The sequence below is a fragment of the Rhea americana genome, unplaced genomic scaffold (assembly GCF_003343005.1).
Source record: "Rhea americana isolate MKP2758 unplaced genomic scaffold, rheAme1 scaffold_489, whole genome shotgun sequence".
Lineage (NCBI taxonomy): Eukaryota > Metazoa > Chordata > Aves > Rheiformes > Rheidae > Rhea > Rhea americana.
In genome coordinates, this window is record NW_028186633.1 from 165,648 (window position 1) to 167,214 (window position 1,567).

Genomic DNA, 1,567 nt, shown 5'->3' on the forward strand with positions numbered 1-1,567 from the left:
AGCACGTGAAAAAACCTCTCAGTAAATGCCACTATAGAGATGTAACCTGCTGGAGAGCAAGCGCAAAGGGAACCCTCTGTCCATGCACAAACTCAGCGTTACGTACCTGCTGTGTACATCCCTTTATCGCTAGAGCTCAGCATGCTTCAGCAGCTAGATGCTCTGAGCAGGGCATCCATGGGATCTCCATGGGATCCTGCCTCTGCCCTGTTTGGCCTTTCTTCCAGCACCGCACAGCTCGGGTGTGAAATGACCTGGGCTGGGTGCAGAAAGGCACAGCGGGGAGCAAGGGGACAAGATGGGAGCCTGGAGAAACACGCAACTTCCCAAGACCATTTCTCTCTGGTTACTCTCACCCCTGGCTCGGGGTGCTGCGCCGAGCGGCACGGTAACACTACACCTCGCGGCGGGGCCAGCGGGGTAGGACCGAGAGCGTGCAGGGCCGGGGGCCAAACGAGCCTCGYGCAGGAACGCTGCGATGGCGCGGGTCCGAGAAGGGGCAGGATGCCTCACGGAGAGGCGCCGCGCGGCTGTCCGCGCCTCGCTCGGCGACGTGGACACGCAGCAGCGCGCCGGTACGTGCCTCCCTCTCCTGTTCGCAGCAGCAAGTCACCTCCCTTCAGGGCAGGGACAGGCTCGGGGCTGGCACTTTTGGAAGCAGCCCAGCTTGGGCTGAAGGCTTGGCCAGACTTGCCGGGAAGGTGAAGGGAGCCTTCGTAGCCTTCCCTTGTAAGGAYGGGAAATGTCCTCACACCCAAGCCCCCTCCCTTGGGAGCCGGCAGAGCAGCCCCCCACCGACACGAGGCCTCYGCTACACCCGCCACCTCCGCAGGCAGCAGCGAAGGGTTAAGAGCTGCAGCCCGGAGGGACACTCTACGGGCGGATTTACACCCAAATTTGGGGTTTTGCAAAAAACTGTCACAAAAGGCTGAGTGGGACAGAAATATTTCCATGATGTATCCCATTCGTTTCTAATTCCAAACGAAACTGTTTCCTTTTAAACAAACAAACTTTYCCCCTGAGCACAGGCACATGCCACAGAGCCGGGCGGGCCCTGGCGAGCGTCGGGGACAGGACAGGTCCCAGCGCCCACCGGGAGCTCCATGTCGGGGCACAGCTGAGCTCTCCTGGCTCCCGCGCGCTCCCCGCGTCCGGCTCTCCACCTGGCACTGCCACCCGACACCTTGGGTTTGGGGCAAGGCTCCCAGGTCTTGTCACACGCTCTGGGACTTGCACATCCTGCTCAGCACCCCGATCTCGGGCTGCCCTGCTCCAGGTGTGGAGTGAGAAGGGCCCCGGGCAGAATTGTGCCCCCCCCCCCCGGTCTTGGGGGGGATCCGGGCTGGCCGCTTGCTGCTGAGGAGCGGGACTGCCACTTCTCGCCTGCGCATGTCTGCCTGGGCGCTGCACGGGACTGTCCCCACCGTGCCCCCTCGAGCAAGGCAACGGGGAATTCACAGGGGCACCGGACAGGGCCACGGGGCCAGGATCCATCTCAGAGGGGAGCTGGGGCCGGGCCGAGCCCCGCGCTGGGGCGCCAGCCCGGGCGGCACGGGTGCCGGGGCTC

At 63.8% G+C, this 1,567-nt stretch overlaps 1 protein-coding gene across 1 annotated transcript in view; it reads left to right on the forward strand.

The window, feature by feature from the left end:
* Positions 1 to 478: 478 nt before the first annotated feature.
* SMTN (smoothelin) overlaps positions 479 to 1,567 on the forward strand; it is a 27,613-nt gene continuing 26,524 nt past the window's right edge. Inside the window, exon 1 of the mRNA XM_085317061.1 lies at positions 479 to 575. Within this exon, the coding sequence (XP_085173187.1) occupies positions 479 to 575 (97 nt within the window). The remainder of the gene's footprint in view (positions 576 to 1,567) is intronic.